Source organism: Aotus nancymaae, unplaced genomic scaffold, assembly GCF_030222135.1.
Source record: "Aotus nancymaae isolate 86718 unplaced genomic scaffold, 86718_ANA_hifiasm-v0.15.2.pri h1tg000064l_0, whole genome shotgun sequence".
In the NCBI taxonomy this organism is placed as follows: Eukaryota; Metazoa; Chordata; class Mammalia; order Primates; family Aotidae; genus Aotus; species Aotus nancymaae.
This window is the reverse complement of record NW_026988478.1, coordinates 12,569,034-12,596,731: the sequence shown is the minus strand read 5'-3', so window position 1 is coordinate 12,596,731 and position 27,698 is coordinate 12,569,034. Positions and strand designations below refer to the sequence as shown.

Sequence of the window (27,698 nt, the reverse complement as noted above, 5' to 3'; positions counted from 1 at the left end):
ACAAGATGTGCTGCGTCTTAATCTACTTTCATCTATTTCCTACAAAAAATTCCTCAGTTTCCTCATCTGTAAAATGAAGGGGTTAGACTATATGATTGCTAAAACCTGATCTACCCCCAAAATTTCTATGACTGTATGGAATGTCTACAAATAACAGAGCTCTTTATTCTGAATGACTCACTATGAAACACTATAATTTCTCTGGATCTATGTCTTTCACCAGATCCTCACAAATTTATAATTATGAGGCTAAGCTGATTGCTGACGCAGAGCCACTCTTTGGCTCCTGAGACTGATAAATTAGTATTTTCTTAGGAAGATAATGGACAGTTTGCTGTTGCAACAGTGGATCCAATTTTCAAGACTAAACGTCAGTGCTGGCTCCCAAAATGCCTATTTTACTTCTAAATAGAAAGTTATGTGTCCATATTAGAAAATTATCTTGAGACTTCAAGAAGAGAAAGAAAACGGGTATGATTTAGGGCAAAGTAGTGCTCCCCTACTGTTTTTCATTAAAAGTTAAATGGAGGCCGGGTGCAGTGGCTCAAGCCTGTAATCTCAGCACTTTGGGAGGCCGAGGCGGGCAGATCACGAGGTCAAGAGATCAAGACCATCCTGGCCAACATGGTGAAACCCCGTCTCTACTAAAAATACAAACATTAGCTGGGCATGGTGGCGTGAGCCTGTAGTCCCAGCTACTCGGGAGGCTGAGGCAGGAGAAGTGGTTGAACCCGGGAGGCGGAGGTTGCAGTGAGCCGAGATTGTGCCACTGCACTCCAGCTGGGTGCCTGGTGACAGAGTGAGACTCTGTCTCAAAAAAAAAAAAAAGTTAAATGGATTCTATTTTCCTTGAGGAACAAAGTGGTCAGCTTTAGCTATAATGGCCTTAAAGTGTACACAACAATATACCTCACATACGTAGCTACTGGAAACCTAGGCGCCTTCAAGGACAGACTTTTGAAATTCTCCAACATTCCAGTTCCTTCCATTTTCACACCAAAAGGAGGGGCATTATGAACAATTGAGAGTATTAATGCTGGAGTTGGGAGTTTGGTTAGTCCTATGTAAGCTAAAGTCTGTAGTCTTACTGCAGACACCTCAAGCTCTGCAAGAAGTGATGACAGGTGGCTTATCCCATGTTCTGACAGTAGGAAGAAGGCACAGAGTCCGAGTGGGGACAACTTGCTGGGTGCTCTGCTGTGCTGCCCTGAGAGATCAGATCATGACCTGATCAAAGTTAAAGCTGCATCAACTCTGGATTTGGAGAATTGTGTTGGGGCACTGTGTTAGGAAGAGCAAAAGTGTGTGTGAGGAATGAGCGTTTCTGGGATGTTCTCATCAGGCTGCTTGCTTATTCTTCTCATTGATGTTACAGACCCTCTAGTAAGGGTAATGTGAGGCTGACAAAGGAGGATAGAGGCTTGTTTATTACAGAAATGCCAGCCAATGATCTATCCACATTAGGGCATTAAAACACTGCGGGGAAAGCGTCACTGATTTGTGTTCTAAACTTTCTGTCTTTAAGTGGCTACTGATATCAAGCAGCTGTTGTTGAATATGTCAGATTCATGTTTTATTATTCCCAGCTCTGCCCACAACTGTCAGGACCTGCTCACGTAGCTTTGCATCCATTTCTTTGTTTTGTGACAACTCATTGAAATACGCAAGCCCTACTACCCTGGATAGAAAAGATACTTCACCAAAGAGGCATATTCCATCACAAAATCAGACTCAATATTTTGACAACTTTAAACCTTTGGGCTTCAAAAGTATGGTTTCCATAGAAAAGCAATTGGTGGGGTGGAGAAAGTTACATGGTCTTCGCATTATTGTGTCATCTATAAAGTATGCTGACCTTCACTTTGACACCAGCAAAACCTCGTGAGTGGATTAAGTTTTGTGTTCATTCCAGGCCCGTTTACCAGGTTTCCTTTCCTTCTTTCCCTCCCTCTCTGTGTGGAAATGTAGGGAGAGATACACGTTAAGGACAGTGAAAGGCTGAGCATTGGAGATGCTTGGGAAAAGGGCAGAGCTGTGAGCAGGCTCAGTGTGGCTTCTGGCCATGCAGCACACACACATTTTAACTGAAGGTGGCGATGTTTTACAGTGCTGGTCTACTGTTAAGGACAAAGGACTCCGAGTAACTGCTTCTCGGTCAGAGAGAACAGGAGGCTGACAGCACAGGCTGAAAAATCTCTACCCTCTTCTCCTGATTTCCAAATGACAACTCCCAAAATGCCTGCTGATTTTACTTCTAAATATGGACTATGTGCCCACATTAGAAAATTAGATTTAGACACCAAGACAACAAAGAAAACAGGGTATGTCTTTAGGGTATAAGAGTATTCCCTTCTTCATCACACACCAGGGCCTGTCGCGGGGGTGGGGGCCTGGGGGAGGGATAGCGTTAGGAGGTATACCTAATGTTGATGACGGGCTGATGAGTGCAGCAAACCGTCATGGCATGTGTGCACCTGTGCAACAAAACTGCACATTCTGCACATGTACCACAGAACTTAAAGTATAATAACGATAATAATGATAATGAGTGTTCCCTTCTTGTTTTATTTTTGCTAAAAGTTAAATGCATTCTATTTTCCATGAGAAACAAAGTGGTGAGCCTGTGAACACTGGTCTTGTTTTAAGAAGGACACACTTTAAGGGGAGAGAAATGAAAGACCCAGTGCTGGCCTGTAGCCTACCCTTTCTTTTGGCAGGTCTACGGGTCTGCCTGCACAAGCTCCTACTATGGCCTGATTTCCCAGCTACAAGACTGGAGAGAGAACAGGCAGGTGCAGTGGCGCTAAACAAAGTGGGAGGAAGAGCGGACAGTGGCTCTCTCCGGGATTAACGAATGGCAGAGCTGCTGTGCCTTCCTCTTCAGGTGCAGGTCACCGTACACTTCACAAGCATTACTATAAAGAGTGAAGAAAAGATTTAAATGTATTTTAAGAATTCCGCAAAGCAATATTTCTCAATTGGAATTTTCCTAAAATGTCTTCCATTTAAGACTTTAAAATTGCCAATACATTTGTGTAAGGCTTTTCACGTTTCTGAGTACAAGGAAAGTGTATAATTTCATTAGAGATTTCCACAACTCTGGAGGATGGACAGGCACTTCTTAAGTATTCTTACTTGGAAATAAATGAGAACTCAGAGAATTTTGAGTGTAATGTGAAAAATGGCATAGCATGCTGACTGCTCAACTAGGACCAAGGTTCCCTGACTTGAACTTTCTTTCTGTAACACCGGAAGGCTGCCTTATCGAAATTAAATTATTCACTAAAGATACAATTCACATTTTCTTGTTCCCTAAAGACACAATTCACAATTCCATATGCAATGGAATCCTAGAAATCAGTGGCAAAATAATTTCAGATTCACTCTAACCTAAATTTAACTATGCTCTCTGTCTAAATTTTGGTAACCATTTACTAGGAATGTTTTGCTGGGAGCAAAGCTAGAAAAATAATTTATGGTCGGGCAAGGTAGCTGATGCCTGTAATCCTAGCACTTTGGGAGGCTGAGGCAGCTGGATCACTTGAGGTCAGGAGTTTGTGACCAGCCTGGCCAACATGGTGAAACCCCATCGCTACTAAAAATACAAAAATTAGCCAGGAATTGTGGTGCATGCCTGTAATCCCAGCTACTCGGGAGGCTGAGGCAGGAGAATCGTTTGAACCCAGGAGACGGAGGTTACAGTGAGCCAAGATCATACCACTACACTCCAGTCTGGGTAACAGAGCAAGACTGTCTCAAAAAAGAAAAAAGAAAAATAATTTGTAATGACTTTTCCTGGCTGGGCTCACTGGCTCAGACCTGTAATCTCAGTGCTTTGGGAGGTTGAGGTGGGAAGATCGCCTGCCTGAAGCCAGAAATCTGAGACCAGCCTGGGTAACAGTGAGATCCTCATCTTTACAAAGAATTAAAAAATTAGCCAGGCATGGTGGCTTGCTCCCACAGTCTCAGCTACTAGGGAGGCTGAGGCAGGAGGACTGCTTAAGTCCAGGAGTTGGAGGCTGCAGTGAGCTATGATTGTATCACTGCACTTCAGTTGGAGTGACAGAGTGAGACCTTGTCAAAAAAAAAAAAAAATTCCCTTAACCTTTCTTAAAAACTGTTGAGTGGAAGGATTTCCTTCCTCTTTATTTTTAGCAGCATTAGCCTAAATTTAGAGTCATTTTGTCACTGAGAGTCTGTTCTTACAGCTGCTAATTCCTTCAACTGGCTAAGGGCGGTGATTTTTTTGTTATTGTTTTTTTTCAATGTAAGCAAGAAAAACAGGAATACAAAGCATGGTCAGAGTGTTAAAGCAATTGGTAATTGACAGAATCCTATAGCACTTTCTTACAGGGTTCGTTCATTCAATAAAGATATATTTAATGCCTTCTGTGTACATGTCTCTAGGGGTGCAGGGTGAATGAAATAGACATAATCCTGCTCAGACAATGCTGAAAGTATACAAATAAATAAAAAAATTACTAAATGCAAACTATTTTGAAGAAACAAGGAGGGTACTGGGATAGAAAACAGATGAGAACCTCATCAAAGAGGTAACATGTAAGACCTGGGGGATGCGAAGAAGCCAATTATTTGAAAAACTGGGAGATAATAAAAGAGAAAAAACAATTTTATGAAGATCTGAATAGAAGGAAGCATATCTGCAATAAATGTCTAAAGCAGAGAGAATCTGGCAGGTTCTGTAGCTGTTATGGCTAGCTCAGAGTGGGTGACAGTCAAAGAAAGTGAAGTTAAAGCTGGGGGAGGTTATCAGGGACCAACCCATTTGGGGGTTTTATTGGCCATAACAAAGAGTTTGTTTTTTATTTTAACTGAAATAGGGTATTTCTGAGGGATTTTACAAAGACGTGTGTGTTCACATAGCAGAAGAGGGAGAGGGAACTCTCAGTGGCTGCTTTGGTAAGACACTAATTCCATTTATGAGGGATCCATCCTCTTGACCTAATCATTTCTCCAAAGATCCGACCTCCAAATACCATCATCTTGAGAGTTAGTTATCAACACACAAATTCTGGAGCGACGCAAACATTTTGTTTATAGCATGAGGATATACTTTGAACACAGAAACTCAAGACCTGGTGACAAATTGATGTGGGACATGAGGGAAAGCAAGAAATCTGGCTTCAGCGACTGAGCAGATGTTTGAGTCAGTGGAGTGCAGTCCACTGAGGAGGGGGTCTGAGGAGGAACATACTGGGCAGGGGAATTCAAGAATTCCTCTTTGGAATTCCATGAGATGTCAAATGTAGACAGTGAATGGGCCATCACATAGGAGGCTGGAGTTTGGAGGGGATTCACAGAAGCATGTAGATGGTGTTTGAAGCTGTAAGCATGTATGAGAGACCAACTGGGAGGCTGAGAGGACCCAGGGAGGGTCCTATTAAATATTTAGTCCCATTTGATGATTGGAAGGTCAAGTTAAGAAGGAGGAGGAGTTGTGAAGGAAGTCTAAGAGTATATCGGAGTGTTAGGAGAAAAATGAGGAGAGAGGTAGTCTCACAAAGCCAAGAGACGAGACTGTTTCCAGAAATGAGGGGCCTATAGTCTCAACTAATGCTGACAGGCCAAGAAAGATGAGAGTAGCAAAGTGTCAGTGCATTTGGCAGCAGGGAAGTCATGACCTTCCCTAGAGAGATGGAAATCGTACCGGGGATGTTTAAGGTAAATAGGAAGTGGGGAACAGGGGAGGGAGTTTCCCATGCCTTTTTAAAGCAGACTGGCTCTAAATGGAGGGTTGGCAAGGAGGAGCAGAGAAACAGGATGGGAGCTTCTAGAGGTGGTTTGTTTGTTTTCTAAGATGGAAGGTAGAGAATGTTTGTACGATGAGGGTAATGGCCTCATAGAGAGGAAAAGATTAAGGTGCAGATGAAAGAGGAGATAAATGAAGAATCAGGGTGTCAAACCAAACAAAGAGAAGCAAAATATCAGCTGTCTCATACTTCAACCACGATATAAACGCAGAGGATTCCTTTCACGTCTTCACATTCATCTGTCCATCTACACCTCCAGTATACGATCAGCAGCAGCGTCCAGGCACTAGAGACACCATTGTGAACAAAATCGCCCAAATGAGTTTTTAATGTACTGATATTAAAGCCATGTCACATTAGTATACAGATACGTATAGGGTAGGGAAAGTACAGGGAGTTAGGAAATAATAGGAGTTGATGGGATGCACAATTTAGGAGCCACTAAAAACCTGTGGCTATTAAGCACTTAAAATGTGGCTAGTGGCACATGTCAAAATGATAATAATATTCACTTATTGGGTTAAATAAAATATATTTTAAAATTGACCTATCTGCTCATACCTTTTTAATGTAGATATTAGAAAAATTTTAAGTCACATATGTGGCATGTGGCTCACATTACATTTCTTTGTTGTTGTTTCCTCCAGTTATTTTTTTTTTTTGAGAGAGTCACACTCCGTCACCAGGCTGGAGTGCAGTGGTGCGACCTCGGCTCACTGCAACCTCTGCCTCCTGGGTTCAAGCAAATCTCCTGCCTCAGCCTCCCCAGTAGCTGGGACTACAGGCACGCACCATCACGCCAAGCTAACTTTTTTGGATTTTTAGTAGAGACGGGGTTTCACCATGTTGGCCAGGATGGTCTCGATCTCTTGACCTCGTGATCCGCCTGCCTCGGCCTCCCAAAGTGCTGGGATTACAAGTGTGAGTCACCACGCCCGGCCCCCTCCAGCTTTTTAAAAAATTTCTATACATTTAAGGGGTACAAGTGCAGTTTTGTTAGATGGATCTATTGCAGTGATGAAGTCTGGGCTTTGAGTGTAAACATCACCCGAATAACAAACATTGCACCCATTAAGTAATTTCTCATCCTGCACCCCTCTCCCACTCTTCTGAGTTTCTGGTGTCTATTATTCCACACTTTAAGTCCATCATATTATATTTCTATTGGACAGTGCTGGTCCGAGAGCCAAGTAAAGGGGCCCTAAGAAGGTGACTTTAGAGGTGGAGGGAGAAAAGGAGTAACATCCTATGTGAAGGAACACTGTATATTTGAAGAACTGAAGGAGGCTCCTTGATGTGACTGGCAAGCAGGAGGCATGTAAGGAAGCCTGCTGGTCCAGGAGAAGATCACTCTGGGCCTTGAAGGCCACATGAGAGAGTTTCCCATTGCATATCCTGAGAGCCATCCTGAGAAACCATTGCCTGGTTTTAAGCAGGGAGTGGTGCGACAAGACTTGCATTTTTGAAAAGATCACTGTGCCTCACTAAAAACAATAGGCTGGTATCTAGGTGGCCCTGGTCAGTGCTTCTCAAACTTGAATGTGCATAAATGAATACCCTGGGGATTGAGCTTGTTAAAACACAGATTCTGATTCAGGAATCTGGGGCGACTCTGAGAGTCTGCAATCCTCACAACTTCCCAGGTGATGCTGCCACCAAGGGTGCTGGGGTGGGTCCTGGACCATACCGTGAGATGCAAGGGCCTGAGCAAGCAAATGCCACAAAGCAGTTGGGACCTATGCCACAGGATCCTTCAACTATGAGATCCGAGGATTTCGTTAATATTACTTGTGTTTACTTTATGATTTTTTTTTTTTATGGAAGAGTCAGAACAAAGGAGATATGTGGATAAAAAGGAGATGATCTGAAATGGGAAGACAGAACCCATTTAATATAGAGAGACAAAAGAAGGGTATGCATTCAGCAAGAACTGGGGTGCTGTCAGAGATGCTCTGACAGAAGCTCCCAAACTAGAAATGTCCCTCAACATACACTCCTACTTTTGCCTTAAAAAAGCATGGGAAGATGGGACAGGGAAAACTGCTATTCCTGTGACAGGATGGGGACTTGTGAGAAGGAAGTCACTGCAAAGCCACACGAAGTCAAAGGCACTTGGCTGTGTATCTGTTTTTCCTCGTCCCTATGCGTCAGTTCTTTCCCTCCCTGCCTAAAGGTTGCCTCTCTCTGGACTTCCCATTTTTCATCCTTTCTTGCTGCGGATTTCCTTTAACTCATTTCTACCAACAGGTTTCTTTATTTACCAGTTTTGGGAGTGGAAAGTATGTTTCTTAGAGCCCAGTAAAAATAGACAAAAACACAGGAGAGAAGACTGAGTTTCTACCCCTAAGTTTTCTTTCCCTCAAGTACTGTCTCATTCCTAACTTTCTTAATTCCACAGCAGTGAACCCTGTAGAAAATCAGGTTGTTGTGCCACTTACATTTTTGGTTAAGCAAAGAAATGTTCCAGTCAAGAGAAGGGGCAAAGATATGATGTGTTTAAGCTCTGCTACATTCTGCCTCTTTTATTCTTTTCTTTTGAGATGCAGTCTTGCTCTGTCACCCAGGCTGGAGTATAGTGGCGCAATCTCAGCTCACTGAAACCTCTGCCTCCCAGGCTGAAGCAATTCTCCTACCTCAGTCTCCTGAGTACCTGAGATAACAGGGGTATGCCACTACCACCCAGCTAATATTTGTATTTTTAGTGGAGATGGGGTTTCACCATGTTGGCCAGGCTGGTCTTGAACTCCTGACCTCAAATGATCCACCTTCCTCAGCCTCCCAAAGTGCTGGGATTATAGGCGTGAGCCACCGTGCCCAGCCCCTTTTATTATTTTCAATACTACCAGAATTTTATTTTAACTTTTCTCTCACCCCTGCCCCCATCTTTATCTACATTGACCTACATGCTTCCTCTCAGAAGCATAAATGATGTGTTAATAGGTTAAAGGAAGAGATGATCTCTCCTTTTCCACAGAGAGGGCAGCTCTGCTTTCATGGGTAAGTTCTGTGGTCCATTCAAAATAATGGCTATGCACATTCTGGAGCAACAGAAAAAGCAGCAAAAACTGTCTTCATGTTGTGATTACAATGATATGTACAAATATAACTCAAGGGGAAAAATATTTGAAATGAGTGCAGTAGTTTTGTTTTGGTGGCAAGGTTAAGTTCTTTAAAAATAATGGATATCACCTTTATAATTGTTTTTTGTTAAACAATAAAATAATTGTTTTATTTGATAAACATTCTCATCTGGATGTCTTATCATTTGTAAATTTTTACTCTAGTTAAACATTTCTTTGTCATAAATGTTAGATTCTTGCTGGATTAGGTTGAAGTGTTGATTTTCTTGATTGAGATCTTAGAAAATGTGTTTCCCCACTTTTTGGAGTCCAGTTTACATTACATCCTGTGAAATGGATTAATCAAAAAGCTTTTCAATTTAAACTGCCATATCAACCTTCACTTTCATGCTTTTAGCATTAAACCTTAATAAATATTGAAAACAGGAGGTTTATATATTTAGCATTACCAACTATGTCATAACAGCATCTACAGGACAAATTTCATGTCAACTTATTGTTTTAGGTGTTGGCTTAAATCCCTTTAATCTTAGGACATCACATCTTTTATCTTTATAGGTTTAGGTTTGTCACAAAATTTACATGCACAAGGTTCAAAAATACAGCAAATTTGCAATGCTTTTAAATGTACAACCTACATGACTTTAATGCCAGAAACCAAGTTTAAAAAGTACTGTTTCCTTTACTCATTGTCATACAAATAACACTTTATATTATTTAGGTATAAAATTTTTTCAGGATCCATTTTCAGACACATTACAGGGTCATTTATTACTGTTATATAACTGAATTTTCTAACCTCAGCAGTTTTCAGATGTAAAGCAGCATTAATATTTATCTGCCTTCTTTCATAAGAAAATTATACAATGAGCTTAGCAGATATGGATTTTGAAAGAATCACATTTAAAGCACCATGAATTGAAACAAATGTATATTTGAATGTCCAATTAATTTTTAAAAACTCTAAGTCAATGAAACTGAATATGTTTTGATTTGAACACCATATGTCACCATAATGTATTTTTTGTCCACATTTGGAGAAAACCATAGAGAAGAGTTAACATTCACTGCCTTGTGCTGTCCTATTTTCCCACATGAGTAGCAGATATTAAGCAGAGAATTCGTGCAAACGTTCCACAATAACTTCCTTTTTTAGGTGCATTTTTTTTGACACATAATTTCCTTTGCTGCTAATCCTTGCCCCAAACTAGTTGCTACACATGGTTCTCTGGAATAAATTATTCCTCAATTGAGTTAGCTTACCCACAGGGGGTCTGGAGACTGTAAAGCAAGTTTCACATCCACTTGCTAGCTCTAGAACTTTGTGCAAATTATTTACCCTCTTGTAAGCCTCAGTTTTCTCATCAATAAAACAGGTACAGTAATGCTTCTCCCTCTGATAATTATTTTGAGGATAAATATGCTGCTTAGAGACCTGGCACAATGCCTGGTTCACTGATGGCTTATGAGACAACTCAGAAACCTCAACTGCACCTGTGCATCTCCACGCACAGGCAGTTCATTCTCAGGCTGCCCACTTCTAGTTTTTTGCTTCCTTCCCACCTGTGGCATCTCCATTTCCCTAATATTTCCTTTCTTTCTAAACCACTTTTCTCGCAAAAATTTGAAACAGTCCTAGTGCAGTATAATTGATGGAGAACAGTTTAAAATGTTATTCCTGTTAGGGGAAAACATAGACTTCAACAGGAATCAAAGCTTTTGGCTAAAGAAAGGGTACCCTCAGAGGCCTGGGTGCAGTGGCTCACACTGTAATCCCAGCATTTTGGGAGGCCAAGGCAGGTGGATCACCATGTCAGGAGTTCATGACCAGCCTGACCAAGATTGTGAAACCCCGTCTCTACTAAAAATACAAAAATTAGCCAGGTGCAGTGGCAGATGCCTCTGATCCCAGCTGCTTGGGAGGCTGAGGCAGGAGAATCGCTTGAACTTGGGTGGCAGAGGTTGCGGTGAGCTGAGATCGAGCCACTGCACACTGCAGCCTGGATGACAGAGTGAGACTGTCTCAAAAAAAAAAAAAAAAAGATAAAAAGAAAGGGCACTCCTAAGGCGGATTTGTGGGTATTGGTGAGTCAGTGGAAGGTGCAGGGAGACAACTTCCAGGCCTCTGACAACACTGCCATTATCCATTCTTGGAGCCCATCACTAGAGCCGCAGGGATGAAGTGAGGTGAGACCCAGGGTGTATGTCTTACACAGGGGCTTTCAAAGGGCTTAAACAGAGCTCGTTTTACTCTCCAGCTCCTCTGAGGACGCTTAGAAAGCAGGCAGAATGGACAGCCGTACTTGGGAAAGTAAAAAAGATATGTGGGAAACCCTGGGGACCGTTCTGTGGGGCTGACAGGTTTCCAAGCAGACCACTTGGGGAGGAACCTCAGGTTCGGTTCTGGTTCTGGGCGCTCCACTTTAAGAGCAATGCTAGTAACTGCACTGTATCCACAGGAGAGTGAAAAGAATGAGCAGCCCACACTCAGAACTGCAGAAGGAAATGTTCACCTGCAGAAGACAGGGCCAAGAGTGACTGCTGTCTCCACACACGCAGTGGTACTCTTGTCCAGGAGGGACTGTCCTTTTCTGTGGTTCCAAGGGAAAAGTCAGGATCAATGAGTGGAAATTCAAGGGACACTGACTTTGGCCAAGCAAAAGCATTAACCTTTATGGATGGGCTGCCTCCTGAGATTGTGCGCTCCCTGTTGCTAAATTGATGAAGTGTAGGCTGGATGACCCTGCCGCTGGGATAAGAAGGATTACCTTCAAAGATCCGATTGACTTTGGACTACCTGATTTTTTTTCTTTTTTGTGTTTTAGAAAACTTTTAATTTGTAAATAACTCTTATATTTTCACTTGTAGATAAACGTATACAACAGTTGCAAAAATGAAAACAGTACAAAGAATAGCTGTAGACCTTTAATCCACATTCATCAGTTGTCAACATTTTACCCATTTGCTTTATTATTTGCACTTTCTCACTTGCCCTTTCTCGCAGACTAGATAATTTTGAAAGTCCCTTCTCTTAGTGGGAGCTATGATTCTACATGCTGAGGCTTCTTTCCAGGTCATAGGATTTTAGAAAAATTGGAATCCTGCTGGCATTGCTCTTCACTGCACTTAGCATAAAATCTGAACTCCCCAAGCAGTCTGACCCTGATCATCTCTCTGCCTTCATCCCTTACTGCTCCTCATTTGGATCACCATGCTGCAGTTACATTGGTTTTCTTTTTCTTCCTCATACTTGCTAAGCTCATTCCTGGCTCAGGCACTTTGCAGTTATTAGTTCCTCCGCCTTCAACACACTTTGCTGGTTTTCCCATGGCTGGGGCCTTCTAACATTCCCTCATGCCCTAAGACCTCCCTCCCATCCCAACTCCTACAAATTACGACAGTCCCTCACGGTGCCTCTTCTCACTATCTATGGTGATCTTGTTTATCTGTTTGCTTGTCTTTTGGCTGTCACTCCCAGTAGAATGTAAGCTTCATGAGCACAGAGGTCTTGTCTGTCTTATTCTTTACCATGTCCTCAGTACCTGGGTCAGAGACACTCAACACATATTTGTTGAATAAATAAATACGAGAGCAGATGAGAACATCTGGTCAAAGACATAATACATATAAGGATAGATGTTAACATTTGACAACCTATACAAAACAGCAAGTGTGCAACTATTCTATAAAGGTAAAGAGAAACGTCTTTGTCTTGTGGGGTATTGTATTAGTCCATTCTTGCACTGCTATAAAGAAATATCCAAGATTGGGTAATTTATAAAGAAAAGACGTTTAATTGGCTCATGATTCTGCAGGCCGTACAGGAAGTACAGCAGCTTCGGCTTCTGCAGCAGCCTCAGGAAGCTTCCAATTATGGCAGAAGGCAGAGGGGGAATGAGGCATCTCACATGGCAGGAGCAGGAGCAAGACGCAGAGTGGGGGAGGTACTACACATGTTTAAACAACCAAATCTCATGATAACTTACTCACTACCACAAGGATAGTACCAAGGAGATGGTATTAAACCATTCGTGAGAAATCCCCCATCATGATCCAGTCACGTCCCACCAGGCCCCGCCTCCAACAGTAGGGATTGCCATTCAACATGAGATTTGGTGGGAACACAGATCCAAACCATATCATGTATACTGTAACTGACAGAGTTTGAGGAAGTTGCCCCCGAGAGTGCCCCATCCCAAAGAAGATGTGGACTTTTCTCAGAAGACAAAGTGCATTCTGTTGCATCTGTTTGAAAAGATGGAAATCTGCTAGCTTTCCTGGTGCAAACTCCTTATGTGGTTGATACAAGAAAGACAGGGTGGGGAGGGTTATTTCTACATCTGTATGCCTATGAAACTGATTGAGAATGCCTCAGTTATTTAGGAAACTAGCTTCGAAAACTTAACCACATTGAGATTTCTTTCAGAGGAGCCCATGGATAATTCTATAGTGATGCTGTGGGCAGACACGTTTTTCCATGGGTTCCTTTCTCTAGGGTCACTCTCGATCTATCAGAATGCAGTTTCCTAGCCTCCAAATGGTCTATCAGATTGGAAATGTACATGCAATTCCATTAAGAAGCCTGAGTCTTTCCCTCATAATCCATTTCCTGTCAGGTCTAATTATTGCTGATTACCTTGAGCACTGTCTTTGTTCTGGGTAAAGTTCAAAAGCTTCTAAGTTTGAAACTGGCCTCCTCCTCAACCACAGGAGAAAAGTCTACCATCATTTATTGTAGAGATGACTAGAAATTATAAAACCTGGAGAAAATGTAATGAACAAGCTCTTTGGTTGGAATGGAAATGAACTGGAAAAATGGTTGCTAAAAGTTTCTGTTTATTCACTTAACTTGGTAAGAGTCACCATTTAACAGAGAAAAAATAGTTTACTACTTAATCAGGGAAAATGCTGACTTGTAAAGATTTAAAGGATAATATCTTAAAAATAAATTATTGCCATTACGTCAAACTATCAGGAACGGTAGTATATGTAAGGGATAAGATAACAGAATCTGGAAGTAGATTTCCTGGGGTTTGAATCCCAGCTCTATAACTTAATTGCTGTGTGACTCTGGGTAAGATATTTAACTTCTCATCTCTGTTCCTCAGTTTGCCCATCTATAATATAAACATCCTAACAGTACTTAGCTCACAACTATTTTAGGATTAATGGGATTAATGTAATTAGAGTACTTACAATAGTACCCAGCACATTAAGCACTAATGAAGCATTTGCTATTATTTCTTATCTCTTATTCCCTAGTCCAAATAAAGAAAAAAGAAAGTCTTGTATCTGCAAAGTACCCTTTTGATACGTCACTTAATTTTGATCCTAAGAACAGCTGGGCAACATTGGTACAGGTTTCTTCTCTATTTTATAGATAACTAGTCACAGATTCAAGGTCATTTAGCTGCTAAGTGCCTGAACTCTAACTCAAACCCAGGCCTGGTGACTCTGATGTTGGCAGCCTCTCCACTGCAGTGTGGTACCTATGTTATTGATCACAGTCATTGGTTCAAGTTTGAAATGGGCACTGCCTTTTAAGCAGACACATCCTTATTAGATTTATAGCCAAGAGCCTCAATTAAATCTTACATGAACTTGATTGTTTGTGAAATAAAAAATAAGTGTAGGTAAGTAAAAGCTTTTATTTGAACTGGAAACTATCTTCTCTGATGTATCTGACTCAAACATGGAAGCATTACTTTCATTTACACACACACACACGAACACCGAGATAAACAAACCTAGAAAGACTAATTATTTTTCCCATCTCTTCTAAGCAAAATGTCAAAAGAAAACAAACAGTCCAGGGGAAAAGTAAATTAGCTTTGTAAAAATCCTTTTCATTAGAAAGGCCTAGAATTCTAGTAGCTGTATAGGTAAGGCACATCTGTTTATTTTTAAACACAATACACATAATTTGAGGATTATCTGGTTCTCAGGATTCTAGTGACTATCAGGGGAGGTCCAGCTTTGGCAAGGTTAGTGATGATGCCATAGAGCAATTAATTAGAAAAAATAATAAACAGTTTCATACCATGGTATAATGACCATCAATATCCTTTTTTATTTTCATTTTTGCCCATCATCGAAGGAAAAGCAGAGAAGCTTAATTTGATTTACAGAGGGAAAACAACTCTGAATATACTTTTTTTTTGTTGGGGGTGGGGGTGTAAGGAGAAAGGGTTGACCGGCTGGTTTTCATCTATATGCCATAATTCTCTGTTTAGTTTACACTATTAAACTCCAAAGCCTTTGCTTTAATCTTAACTGTTACAGTATGCCTTATTGCAGATTCTATCATGTCGCATCTCTGATAGGGTTTCTGACTTTGGCAAAGCACCATCCCTCAAGCTGGTCCTTGCCATATGGGTAGTAAATGCATCCAACATTTTTTCATTGGCGCCTATATCATTATGTTTTGTCACCAATGGTTTCTCGGGTTTTCAGTAAATTGCTTCATATACTGTGGTTTGGAGATGCCGAGATGATCTCTGACATTTATTTATCTGTATACAGCTGAGTCTTCATTAGGGCCTTCCTGTCCCGCTATCCTTTTTCAGATGACCTAACATCTGTTTGTTGAAGGAAGGGCATGAGGTGAGGGGTGGTGTGAGTGGAGAAGTCATAAAGGGAAAAGAAAACAAAAAGCAGGAGGAGACCAATGTGAGGGAAAACAGCTTTCCAGGAGCCCTTAACACTAAGGCAGGAAAGGAGGAGAGGGGAGGAGCAAAACCTACCTGATCTGTCTTCGTTTTGCGTATCACATCTTCGGCACAGCTCTGGGATCGTCTTGAGTGATGTGACTGAATACTGAATGGGAAGCCAGAAAAGAGAGGGCATAAAATCACAATGTAAAATGCAAGCATTCACTCAAATTGGCCGGAAAAACAAAACACAAGAAGTGATACTTGGGTACAACATGGATATTCAGAAAATTTATCTCATTTTACCCTAAATGAGCTGTGTGGTGATCCAGCAGCATCCTAAGATCTACCTGCAAGCATCTAACCATATGTAGTTTAAAAAGAGGGCTGGGCAGACCTTCTTTAACAAAAATCGGTGGGCATAGCCTGCAGACACTCTCTTCCTCTTATCACTTCTGCTACCTGTGGAAGATGGAAGAACTGTGTGACCCTGAGAGTTTCAAGAAGATGGCCTTGATAATTGCATTCTGAATCCTAAGGGTGAGCTTGTGTGTGAAAAGCCAAGTACAGGAGCTTCCTGCAGCATCGGGGGCAGTCAGGAGACATGTCTGGGCCGATGCTGACTGTACTATGCAAAAGTCCCTAATGTTGCCACTTGCCACAGATTTTAGCACATGGCATCCATTATCTCTATGGGAAATACCAGGGTAATGTCATAGATAGTTAAGAGGGGTATGGTTCTGCGTTTGAAAGCTCATCTCTTTCACATACGGATTAGTTTGAGTGGAAAGAAACCACCCTCTGGTCTCAGTTTCAGCACCCACTTAAAGGCTGGTTTTTGGGATAACAAATTATGACACAAGGAGGCATATGATTGGAAGAGCTAAAACAAATGTAAAATCAGTAGCTATGATTTATGGGGATGACATGTGATGCCAATCAATCTTTCTTTAGAGGAGGGTGTTTTAAAACAAAATAAATAAAATGAACTTGTTCTCTAATAAAAGACCAAGTCAGGGATTATCTTCAATCACACTCATACTTTAATTCATAAAATGCAGCTTCCTAAAACTACTTTGCTTTTCACCTCTAGGAACAATGTTCTTAATGTAAATGAGTTTGTATTATAAATTATTTCACCACTGCAAAATTTGGGGGGATTGAGAGAAAGCATTTAATCTAAAAGAAAAATGATCACAGGAAACTCATTAGGATTACTCTAGCATTACAAGTGAGGAATGTGTAATTAGGACACATTTATCAATAAGAAGGTACTTTAGTTAGCTTGATGTCGATAGATGAAGCAAAGCGTCTGCATTGAGATGTCCTTGTGCTTTCCCCAGGCTACCAGGACAGCAAGACATAGGGTGGAACTATTGTGGATATTGTCAGTTTGCCAACTGCATGTCACAAGCAAATTAAATTTCCAGTATTTGCAAGTGAAAAATGAAATCTCAAATGACTAATTAGAGAAATTACCCTTACCTGTCTGATGCAATAACATCCTGTTTATATTGGCCATACCTCAGAGACTACAGGTGCTTTAGCAAACCCACACATGTGCTCAGAGGGAGGGATGACTGCCTCTTAAACACAAAATTAACCTATAAGCATTTTTTTTTTCATGTTATGTTCTTTGGGGGTCTGGGGTAACACGGGTACAGAAGGCATTTTTCCTGGTACTAATAAGGTACCTTATGTTTCTGGCCAAGTACAAGCTCTCTAAGGAATCTGGTAGCTTCTTGAGACCAGCTGGTACAGGTTAAATAATGACACAGCCTATAATTCAATTAAAATTGGGCCTTTTGTTTTGGTTGCCATGTGTCCCATGAAACACCCTTTGGCAAAGTCTCACTCTTTTTTTTTCTTTTCTTTTCATCCAAGGCAAGATTTTAGAAAGAGAGAATCTAAGATGAATTGTGTTTAAATATAGTTAATTAAAAATTCAGTAAGATTTGTTCACTGGACTTAATGATAGATATCTGATTAAAATGGGTGAGCTGCTATCTGTATTTCGAGGCACATGCCTCCTAACTGCCATCTCCCACCCCAAAGTCAGACATATCAGAATCTCTGAAGTATTCGCTGTAGCTTCAGCTCTTCTTATTTGCCCTCAAAGGCCCATAGTGTGCAGTAAGTTTTAACTTAATGAGGTTTAAATTTGAGCAGCACCTGGCTGGTATGGGGACCGAGTCACAGGGAGACACTAGCCTAGCTAAGTCACTGCCACTGCCTCAAACTAAACCACTTGTGGCACTTTGCCCCTCCACCCAGAGTCACATAGGAAGTCACTCTGGTGAAGGCATATATTTTAATTCTCTGGTAACAATGACTAGAGAAAATATCATTTGCTACTCCTGGGACTAGAAATAAAAAGTACAGCAATCTAAACAGGACGATAGGTTATCCAGAAAATCAAAGTTTTGATAAATTTTAAAGGTATATGGAACATCAAATTTGGCAGTGACTCCAATCTATATTGTGAACAAATCCATCATTTTTTATAAAGACACAAAACAAAATCAATTTGTGGATGTTTCAGTAAGTATAAACACTACTCTTTGGATGGAAGAGAAGGCTTAAGGGAGTGCTGTGAAGATTGTTAAGCTGTGATGTGAAGAAATGCACAGGAAACACATAACTCACAAAACCAACATCCAAAAATGTTTCCACATTTGCAAATTTGGGAATGAGCGAATGATCCAAGAAGTCTCCCTTGCAAGTATGCATTGTGCTACCATCTGGAGCTGGAATGGAAGGCTTCCCAGGCCTTCATCCCAGTTCACAAGACAGATGGCCTTTTATAAGGAACTGTCAGATTGCCAACATACCTCATTCTCAGGTCAATAGCAAGCTCCCAGGGCAGCAACTACTGTCAGTTTGGCCCTATGGGAACCAAAGCCCAGTGCATCTTCCCTGCCTGTGTCCTCCAATCCAAGCTTTTGTAGCCTGTTCCCTTGACTCCTATTGTCCTTGGGTGAGAAGAGTGAAGAGGGGACTTGCAGTTAGTTGAGAAGTATTACATCTTCTATCTCTATAATTTATTCCTGTTCTAGAATTCTTCCAGAGGTTATTCCTAGTGAAAATAGGCTTTTTGATCTAAATTTGTTTTCCAGACCTCTTTTCCACTTCTTTACCATGACTCAGGAAGAGCTCTGTCAAAGGTTGACCAGCTGCCTCTGCCTCTTCAATGTCCCTGTGCTTCCAAAGTTTTGTTTGCCTTCTGTTTCTTACTCAGGGGTCCCCCTTTCCTACAGTGCCCTCCTCCAGCCATGCAAATGCCACCATCCCACAAGGCAAGGCCAGCTGTGCTCTGCTTCTCCATGAAGCCCTGGCTGATTGCTTTAGCCCTTATTGACTTTTCTCTTTTCTCCTCTTGGTAAGTTTCTGCCTTGTCTTGTGCTGTGGCGTTTCTTATCTGTAGGTGTTGGCTTCCATAAGCACTTGGGGGAAAAATGATATTTTTGATTTGTATATGTGCATGGCACACAGGGACTGATTAACTGTTTAACTGAAATACCAAGATGTGTACATATTGACTAATCCCTGGGCATAATATTACAGACATTCAAAGGAGCTCTTTCATGTTTAGGTAGTAAGTGGGACTTTCCTCCAGGCCTTTATACTAACACTAGAATTAATCAGCTTCCTGAAATAAAAATTTGACTAACGCTCTGCACAGCCTATAGGACAAAGACCATACGCCTTAGCATGGCACCTAAAGCTTTCCATGAGCTCAGCCTCATCTCGCATTGTCTACTTCTTTTGATTGTGGCAATAACAAATTCTTGGTGGTTGCCCTACCTATTGTTTTGCCTGTCTATAGCTGTACATATGCTATTCCATCTACCTGAAATGCCATTCTGCCCATTTCCTAAGCAAATGCCTTTTAATTCTTCAGGCTTTGCCTGGGTATCACTTCTGCAAAATCTTTTCTGACCCCTGACCCATAAGGAAGTAATGCCAGCTTCCAAAGTGTGGTCTCTGGACCAGTGGTATCAACACAACCTAGGATTTGTTAGAAATTCACATTCTTGGGCTCCAACCCAGACTTACTGAATCAGGAACTCCAATGGTGGGGCCCAGTGATCTGTTTCTTCATAAGCCACATAGGTGCTTCTGAGACATAATGAAGTTTGAGAACCATTGTTCTGTATTATTTCCTTATGTTAGGCATATGTCCATTACAAACTCATCACATGATGGTTCTTCTATATGTTTACATAACTGCTTTCTCTGCTTCCCAAAGGTGTGGACAATATTTTATTTACCCAAGATACTAGGCAATTATTAAACTGAATTAAATAAATTCCTCTAGATATGAGAACTAATGAGGCAGGAATATAGTTCAGTCCATAATTTTGGTGGCAGTAGTAATAATAATGTCAGTAGCTAATATTTACATAGCACTAATCTTAGAAAAACCCATAATTACAAGCCTAGCAATAAATCATTTTATATTTTAAAAAATTCTTAATATATTAATAGCATAAATACTAGCTGATGGCTTAACATTTTGTATAAAGGACAATGAATTTGGAGCCATAAGATCTGGATTGAAGTCCTAGTTCTGACACTTATTAACTCTATGGTTCTGGACAAATAATTCATTTAATATCTCTGGGGCTCAGTTTCCTTATGTGTAAAACACAGATAATTATATGAGATAATGTAGATGCAATCATTTTACAAACTGTAGAGCCCTAGTAAATGTCTGCCTCTTCTCTTTATCCTGTTTTCTATGTTTGCTTTCAGAGCTTCCCTCCTCATCTTTATTTCTGCCATGATTTTAAGCTCAGTAAATGAAGATATGAGAACTAATGAGGCAGGAAGAGAGAGGTAGAGCTGGGACTAGAAAGGAAAGGAAATATAGCTCAGCCTATTTCGGTACGTTATTTGGCTTCTCTTTGTTCTTTCCTCACTCAAGAGAGTCTGTAGCCCAGGGCTGACACTGAAAGTCAGCTTCAGCCACTTCACAGAGTTGATATGGTGCAAGATCATCCTATACATCCCAGCCTACGCCAGTCAGTTTTGTCACCATGCCATGCAAAACAGTCGGAACATGCATGAGATTCATAATGACAATGTGTGATTTCTACATTGGGCTGTGGGGATCTCTGACCACCCTAGATACTGTTCAGGGCTGAAAAGCCTTGGCTCTTATTCCTGAAAACTGGAGCTAACTGAGCGAACGAGCAGACATTACTCAAATAGTAATGAGTCACAGAAAATGAAAGAACTAACATCCCAAGCACCTTTGCAAGCTGGAGACTGTTAAACTACTAAAGCCCCATAAAAGTTTCCAAAAGAAACAATTAAGCCAGCCATCCAAACAACCATGGTGAAATTCATGATTTCTCACACGGTTTTCCAAAATTCAGGCAGGTATCTCAACAGCTCACAATAAAAACAATGGCAATAATGTGTACAAGCAAAGCTGGGAGTGACAGCAGAGACATGTAGCTGAAGAGAGATTTTCAGAACATAGTATTTTTCTAAAATTTTGGCCTTCCCTCCAAAGGCCTGTGCTTCCAGTTCAGGAAGACTTCATGCCCTCCATTACAAACTGCGTTCCACTGCCCTTTCTCTTGCGACATGGCACTAACAGTCTGCTCCTCCACTGCCAGCCCTTTGCTGGGGCTCAGGTTTCCTCTTCTCCCATCTCTTCAGGACTCCTGCCTGCCACCATTCTTTCCTCCCTCCTTCTCCTCAGCCCACTCCCAGCGTTGGCTTTTTCCTCTGGTCCTATAAAGATAAGCAAGGGCCCCTACCACCTCAAGATACCCTGCCTCCTTGACTGAGCATGGGCCTTTCTGCTCTTGCATTCATCAGCCATCTCTTTTGAAAGAATTGTCTCTGTTCTTGTTTCTATTATCTCATCTCTGCACTTACTCCTCCAGCCCTCACGATAGGGCTCTGCTCATCACCCAGTAGACACCGTGCTTATTAGGGCCACCAAGGGGTCTTCCAGAGGGCACTTTTCAACTCTCATCTCTATAATGACCTATTTGCCACTATCAACTATTGTTTTAAACTCCTTAAATTCCACCCTTCTTGCCTTTTTAGCTCCCTTAGTTTTCATTTTTTTTTAATCTCTGAAAACTTATTTCCAGTTCTTTTGTAGAAACCTCTTTTTCCAGACCCTACCACATAGGATATACTTCTGCACAATTCAATTTTTGGAATATTCTTCTCTTTCCACATTCCACGTTTTCAGAGATGACCTTAACTATACCCCCGGTTACAACCACTACCTCTACATGGTACAGACACTGGTGACCCACACTTTCATGCTTCTATCCCACTCTATTTTAAATTCATTTCTTCCCATCATTTGAGTTACATTAATGAAAATTATTATAACTAATCCTGTTTTCAAATGAATTTGAATTTTGCTTTGGTACCTTATTTTTATCATATCTTCCTTCCAAGAGGTTTTTTTTAAAAAAACTTTTATGTTAAGACATTGTTTGTGGTTAGTATCTGAGAAAACTCAGTAACTCTTTTGATCATTTTAAGAGTACATCAGGAACTACTCTGTTGCAATGCTAATTTAATTAATATTATGTGTAGTCAGGCAAGAGATGAAGATCCACTTGATAAATGTAGTGAGAACACAGTATTGAATGACCTCCTTCTTTTGTATAATGAGAAGTGGACATGGATGAAGAAGAGACCTACCTGAACTGGGCAAACCAGAGGTGACCATGGGGCCCAGCAGAAGTAATTGTCAATGCAGTGATTACACACATGGATTCTAGAATCAGACTACCTGCATTATATCTTCATTTCACCATTTTCTAGCCAATTAATCTTAGTTAACCTCTGTATATCAGTTTCTTCATTGGTAAAAACAGGGGTCTGACTGTACCTTCATTACGGTATGTCCAGGAGGGTTATGAACTAATAATATAAAACCTGAGAAGAGTGTCTGATGCACAGTAAGTGTTCAATAAATGTTAGCAATTATATTATTATTTATATTTAAAAGTACCAAAATGAGCATTTTAAAATGAAGCCAAAAATAATCACAATTATAGAAGCAAAAATTGTGAATGACAAAAGAATTACAAGAAAAATGTATGTTGTAGTAGGGCAGATGGCCAGTCATAAACCTTGTTCAATTTCAATGATAGTCTATTTTTAATTGTGAGCCAATAATCAATCACTGTCAAAATACAAGGACTCATTGCCAAGAATGGAGTTTAGTATTATAATCAAATGTGACCTACCATGAAGTTAACCTAACATTTCATAATGTACTTAATTTTTTTTTTTTTGAGACTGAGTCTCGCTCTATCGCCAGGCTGGAGTGCAATGGTGTGATCCCGGCTCACTGTAACTTCCGTTTTCCGGTTGCAAGCAAGTTTTCCGCCTCCCAAGTAGTGGGACTCAGGCATGCACTACCACGCCTGGCTAATTTTTTTGTATTTTTAGTGGAGACAGGGCTTCACCATGTTGGCCAGGATGGTCTCGATCTCTTGACCTCATGATCCACCCAGCTCAGCCTCCCAAAGTGTTTGGATTACAGGTGTAAGCCACTGCGCCCAGCCAATGTGCTTAATTATTAACATAGCATACTATACACACTTTGAGAGCATTGCAAGTCTGTGTCATTCACCCCAAGCCTAGAACCAAGCCTGGTACTCTATTAATGTTTAGTAAATACTTGTTGACTAGATTGGCATAAAAGCTAATTGTGATGAAAAGGTAAACAGTTTCTGTCAATAATCTGTATAGTCAATCTAATAATTTCTATTGACTATCAGGCAAGATAAGAACTTTCAGGACTATCTGCAGAGTAACAAAGAAAATTTTAAAAAATCCAGTGGTTGCTCATTCTTCTTAGAAATCACTCTATTTGTAGAGTTATGCTCTACCTTCTCTGGCAGAGGTGTCCAGTCCAAGATTTGGAGTTTGGGAACCTGGATTCTAGTCCTGGGATCTAACACTAACAATAGAATATCAAAAGGTAACTCATCTTTTTCTGGATTAAATGATTCCTAATTCATTTCCTGGCAGGTGTTAAGAAAAACAAGATAACACATATGGCATATGATGTTAGAACAAGGTGTGAGATTTCTGATGATGCTGAGCTGGAAAAGGGAAGAATGAGAGGCAATTTAGACTCGAATGCAGGATATTACAAAAAAAAACTGCATAAAGCTGAAGTATTCTGGACAGTTGCTGAAACTAGATCACACTGAGAAGCACTAAACAAAGTTTCCATATGGATAAGAACAGGGTGACTGCTACGAAGGGCAGGGCTTATAGACAGAGACAGTGAAGAAGGGATTGAGCCACTCAGAGGTAACATGAAAGTGTTGGTCACCTTCTGGAAGGTACAGAAGAAAGTACAAGAGGGTCCATCTTAGTAGATTCCTTGCTAGAGAGAAAGTCAAGCCACGTTCTTTGTACCTTGAATACCTTTATACTCTTTTTCACACCTAAGCTGTATTCTTTTCCCATGCCAGCACATTGCCTGAGTCTACTTGAAATGAGTCTTTCTCAAAATGTAACAAAATCTGGGGAAGCATCAGGGGATTGAATTGAGTAAAAGGAATGCACACAAAACAGAAGGGGGTAGGCGTTTTTAGTAAAAATGCTACACAGTCTGTGTGATAGAAAAATATAAAAACTCATTGAAAATGAGATTAGTTTACCATAAGAATTAATTTTTCTATCAGACAGTGGTTCAAGCACCTTAGGAAAATGAACCCACATAATTTTGTGCTATTACTCTAGGTTGCAAAGGCTTTGACCAAAGAGGACTGAAAAGTGGAAGGATAAGTATTATCTTGATCTCATTTGACCTGTACAAAAAAATTATTTATGCAATTGCCCAAAAAGTCAACTTCCATCAAAGTTGCAGTAAGAGTAACACAGAAAGGCAACAGAATATTTATCTTACTTCTATTTGTATGTGTATCTATGTATACGCATGTGTAAATATTTACATGTATGTATATATATGTAGCTATGTACCTGTATGAGTCCATGTATATACTTATGTGTACATATGTGTTTATGTATATGTGTATGTTTACACGATCAATACATATATATAAATTGTCATGTTTTCTTCATAAAATCCAGGGTCATAAGTTGAGATATTGTCATTTAAAAGATGGGAATGTGAGGTACAGTAAAATTAAAGGATTTGCTTAAATTCTCATTCACTGGTTTCATTTTACTCATTTATAATGTCTATCAATTCCTTTACTTCCAGAAAACAATTTGTAATTGCTGCAGTGCTCATCAGGGATAGTGATGGGTGAGATGACTGGTCTAGAGAAACTTCTACTAAGCTACGTTGCTTAGATGGGGAGGAGTAAGGTGGCCACATAGTTCTGATTTAAGTCCTGGCTCTAAAACCTTGTGAATGTCAGACAGGCTCTCTAAGCCCCAATTTTCTCATCTGCCAAAAGGAATAAAAACAGAGCTTGTCTCGCAAAGCTGATGTATGAGGCCTGAACAAGATAACTTACTTTAAGAGTTTATCTCAGTGTGTGGCACAGTCAATGGGTAGATGGTGGCTGAGTGAGCTCTTCAGGAAGTCCAGAGTTCAGTGTCTGCTTTATTTAGTGCTGTGTGTGAAACTATTTTTAAGAGCACCATACTGGCCTCTATTAATAAAACAAAGACATCATGGCTCCAAAGAATCCCTGAGGGTTTTCGTTTTTAAGATACAGCTATCTGGCTTCCATAGGAATAGAGAGAAATCTGTGAACCCATTCACAGTGACAGAAAAACCCTGCTTTCAACCTTTGTGCTTATGTGTCATCATCTCTCCCTTGCAGACCTGCAGCTATTGCAGAATGTTCTGCCCTTTTAGATGGCAAGATTACAAGCATGCATAGTTTAAACTTTGTGTTTTGCGAAGGATGTGCATTATTTTCTAGTCTGGGAAATTTCAAAAATAAATTAGTTGCTGTGTTTTCTCTCATTAAATAAGGGCAAAAAAAGTTCTAGTTGTTTTTTCTACCAATATACATCTTGAGTTTTAATTAAAAAAAGAACCAGGCTCATGACCAGAGGGAAAAACCATGGAACAGAAAGCCTAGACTACGTAATAGGGCTATAGCTGGAGAGTAAGGAGAAGAGCTTTAAACTCGAGCATCTTTTTCATAAACATCTTTTTCAGATGTAATGTGCAGTTTCCTCCCGCTCCTGCCACTTAACAAGGAAAGAGGCTTAAGGGCTGTCAGAGATGGAGGTTTATAGAATCCAAAAAAAAGCATGTTCACGGGAAACTACATTTCTTTTTATGCCAGTGAATTAGTATGTTAAACACATCTTCACTTTTCAATTTTAGCATTTGAATAATCTCCATTTAGGTCTTAAAGAAACTGTAACACTCATTGTTCCTAGTTTACCTAAATAGCCTGAGAACAATTATTTCAGTACTTAAGAGGTTATCTCCAGTTCTTTTCCCACATAATCATTAAGTAAGAACAATATGATTCTGGCTTCGTTAAGGTATGAAGTCTGGATCATACTAAATTATGATAAAATAATCTATGTTGTAGAGGTTTTCAAAGTAGAGCTTCTTCAGTTTCAAGTGGATTTAAATAGACTAAGATTTCTTATCCTCAGTACTACTGACATTTTGGGCTAGACAATTCTTATTGCAGGGGATTGTGCTGTGCACTGCAGGATGTTTAGAAGCCTCTCTGGTCTCTACCCACTAGATGCTAGGAGTATCTCCCCAGTATGACAACAAAATATGTCTCCTGGTATTATTAAATGTTTCTGGGGTAGGGATGGGGCAGGTAAAATTGCCCCTGATGTGAACCATAAACTACATTCATCCTTGAGAAGCAGTAAAATGTTGTGGCTAAAAGTAAATACTCTGGACACAGAGTACTCCTAACCAGCTGGGTGACCCTGGACGAATTGTATCAAATCTTCATGCTGCAATTTCCTCATCTGTAAATTGAAGACAGTAACAGTAACCTTAGAAAATTGCTGTGAGGATTAACCAAAATAAGGCATGCCCCATGGTAAATGTTCAATAAATGTTCACTATTATTATTATTGTTTCATCAATTCTGTGAAATTTCACAGAATTTCAATTCTATGCAGTTTCAAAATCTGATATAATTTTAAATGCAGGTTAAAGAACCAAACAATAGAAACATGTTTAGGAGGGAAATTTTGGGAGCAGTTACACAATTACAGATGGATATCTTTGTTTATGTTTTAGAATGGTCAAGTTATAGACACTCAACTATTGCATAATCCTGTAGCCTAGTTTGCTAAATGGTTTCAGTTATTGCTTAATGTATTTTATTATCTTTCAAGTAAAGATTCCTAATTCATCAAAATTATGGGCTGCTGCCAGATGATTCTTCTGTAAATACAACTGCTCTGTTGTATTAAAAAAAAATCTTGACTTTATGCCTAGTCTTTTCCCTTGAGTTCTTTCTTCGCCATTGGTCATATAAATATTATTGTATTATTCATTGAAATAATAACAAAAGCTACCATTTTTAAGAGCAACTTACTGTGTGCCAAGCTAAGTGTTTCACATATATTATTATTTTACTTAATCTTCAAAACAACCTTAAGTGTATCTCAGAAAGGTGAAGTTAATGTGCTATTCAGCCAGTAAAGGTCAGAACAAGGTAGGAGCCCCAGCTGGCTGCTTTCAAACCCTTTGCTTTTAAAACACAACATTATTATCAAAGCTCAGAGAGCTACCACCCAACTCCCAATCATAACACAGTTTCCCTTTCTATAACACCTTTCATCCTACCTACACACACCCATGCTATCATTTGCATTCCTTGCTTCTTCCCACAATGCTCAAATACTTTGAGGGGAGTTATCATAAAAGAACCTTGCTTTGAATACTTCCTAGTCAAGCACAGTGACTTAGAAAGAGAGAAAGACGGGGAGAGAGGAGGAGGGGAGGAGAGAGAGAGAGAGAGACAAAAATATACCATGGGATGGAAGAAGCTCACTTCACATCACTTCACCTTGGTCTTAATGAGGACTAATAAAGATTATCTTGAAGCTGAAACAGGCAAATGTTGAATTCAAATTTCTCTGGTACAAAAAAAAGACTCATCCAAGGTTATACTTATCAACCTTGGTGACTTATCAAACTCATTCCAGTAATCCAATTCTTGTGTACATTATGCATATTTTACTTCAAGGTAAGGAGTAAAGTAGATGAATATACCACTACTAGA

General features: G+C 40.2%; 1 protein-coding gene across 4 annotated transcripts in view; it reads right to left on the bottom strand.

The window, feature by feature from the left end:
* The window catches only part of SNCAIP (synuclein alpha interacting protein), a 148,966-nt gene that overhangs the window by 45,870 nt on the left and 75,398 nt on the right, over positions 1-27,698 (bottom strand). For all 4 annotated transcript variants that reach the window (XM_021664922.2, XM_021664924.2, XM_021664923.2 and 1 more), the window contains exon 3: positions 15,595-15,667. In XM_021664922.2, coding sequence (XP_021520597.2) covers positions 15,595-15,667 — 73 coding nt within the window. The remainder of the gene's footprint in view (positions 1-15,594; positions 15,668-27,698) is intronic.